Source organism: Carettochelys insculpta, chromosome 32, assembly GCF_033958435.1.
Source record: "Carettochelys insculpta isolate YL-2023 chromosome 32, ASM3395843v1, whole genome shotgun sequence".
Lineage (NCBI taxonomy): Eukaryota > Metazoa > Chordata > Testudines > Carettochelyidae > Carettochelys > Carettochelys insculpta.
In genome coordinates, this window is record NC_134168.1 from 443,074 (window position 1) to 444,805 (window position 1,732).

General features: G+C 46.4%; 1 protein-coding gene across 1 annotated transcript; it reads right to left on the minus strand.

The window, feature by feature from the left end:
* Positions 1-222: 222 nt before the first annotated feature.
* LOC142004472 (olfactory receptor 9G19-like) lies at positions 223-1,200 on the minus strand. Its single transcript, XM_074982117.1, has one exon. It carries the CDS (start codon positions 1,198-1,200, stop codon positions 223-225), a length of 978 nt encoding a protein of 325 aa, XP_074838218.1.
* Between the last annotated feature and the right edge of the window lie 532 nt (positions 1,201-1,732).

Genomic DNA, 1,732 nt, shown 5'->3' on the forward strand with positions numbered 1-1,732 from the left:
GCAGAGGATGACTTTCACAGTCAATGTTGAGTTCAGTCACCGCACACCTCAACTCACATGTCCTTGCTTTGCACGTGTGTGACTGTAGTAATAACAATGGGGGGAAATCTACACTGACATAAACAAAGGAATGCGGCGACCCTTTGTCTGAGCAATGGTAAACAAAACGGCTCTCGGGTCCAACATTCAACCATGAGGAGCAGCAAGTTGCCCGTCATTGTGCTATAATGAATCCTTGAAACCTCTAAGACTGTTACTGAAAGCAATGAGTTTCAGAAGAGCTTTTCTCAGAGATTCTTTGACATCCTTGTTTCTCAGGCAGTAGATGACAGGGTTGAGCATGGGAGTCAGGACGGTGTAGAAGACAGAGAAGATTTTGTGTAGGACCTTGGGCGTGTTGGCTGTTGGAACGACATAGACAGTAATCAAGGTCACATAGAAAACTGTCAGTACAATGAGGTGAGAGGAGCAGGTGGAAAAGGCCTTTTTCCTGCCAGTGGTGGACGGGATTCTCAGGATGGTGGTGATGATACAAACGTAGGATGTCAGGGTCAGAAGAGAAGACACAAATGTGCCGGTGGCTGCACTAACAAATGTCACCAATTCCAGAGTCTGGGTATCACCACAGGACAGTTTTATCAGGGGTGTAAAATCACAGAAAAAATGGTCAATTTCTTTGGAATCACAGAACGTTAACTGGAACAAGGAAATATTGACTACGCTGCAGAGCAGAAAGCTGCATATCCAGCACCCTACCACAAGCTGGCAGCAAACCCGGCCATTCATCAGAGCAGCGTAACGGAGTGGGTGGCATATCGCTAAATACCGATCATAGGACATTGCTGAGAGCAGCAGAGATTCTGCAGTTATGAGGATACCAAAGAAATATAATTGTACAATACAGCCCTTAATAGAGATGGCTCGGTCCCCAGTCAGGAGACTGGCCAGCAGCCTGGGCAGGTAGGTGGAGGAGTAACCGATCTCCAGGAAGGACAAGTTTCCCAGTAAGTAGTACATGGGGGTGTGAAGGTGCTGATCAGCCGCAACTAGCCCAACAATGAGGCTGTTCCCAGTCATGGTCACAACGTAGATCACGAGAAAAAGCAAGAAAAGAAGGGGCTGTGGTTCTGGGCCATTCCCGAAGCCTAAGAGGATGAATTCCATGATGAGCGTTTGGTTTCTTCCTTCCGCTTTCCCCATCCTACGTATCAAGAAAAGGGAAACAGATCAGGTCGCGCTGTGTTACATGGATAGGTGCATTGATAGACAGAGGTAATCTCATTCCCCTGCATCTCTCCACTGGTGACTCGTATAATTCAGTGTGTGAGCTTATACTCTAGCTGAGTACAGCTCACAGAACTCTAATGAATGACCTAACTCCCTAAAGCTAGGATTTTGATGTGTCATTATTATATCAGTATCGTATCAACAAATCCAGGAGACATGAGACAATCTATAGGTTAAAAATGAGAGATACTTAGAGGTTAACCACAGGTAGGTCTGCCCTGGAGCTGGGATTGCTACTTCCCCACTAGGGCAGGTATATGTACACTAACTTTGATGAAGATAGTCAGATGAAACTAGCAATGAGAGCACAAAGGTAGTGGCAGTGGCTGGGAATAGCCACCTGTCCATGCCGCTAGGATCTCAGATGAAATTCAGACAGTCTGTGCTGATGAGGCTACATTGCTGCTTTTAGCACGATAGCTCGATCAAACCAACGTCTGTTGCT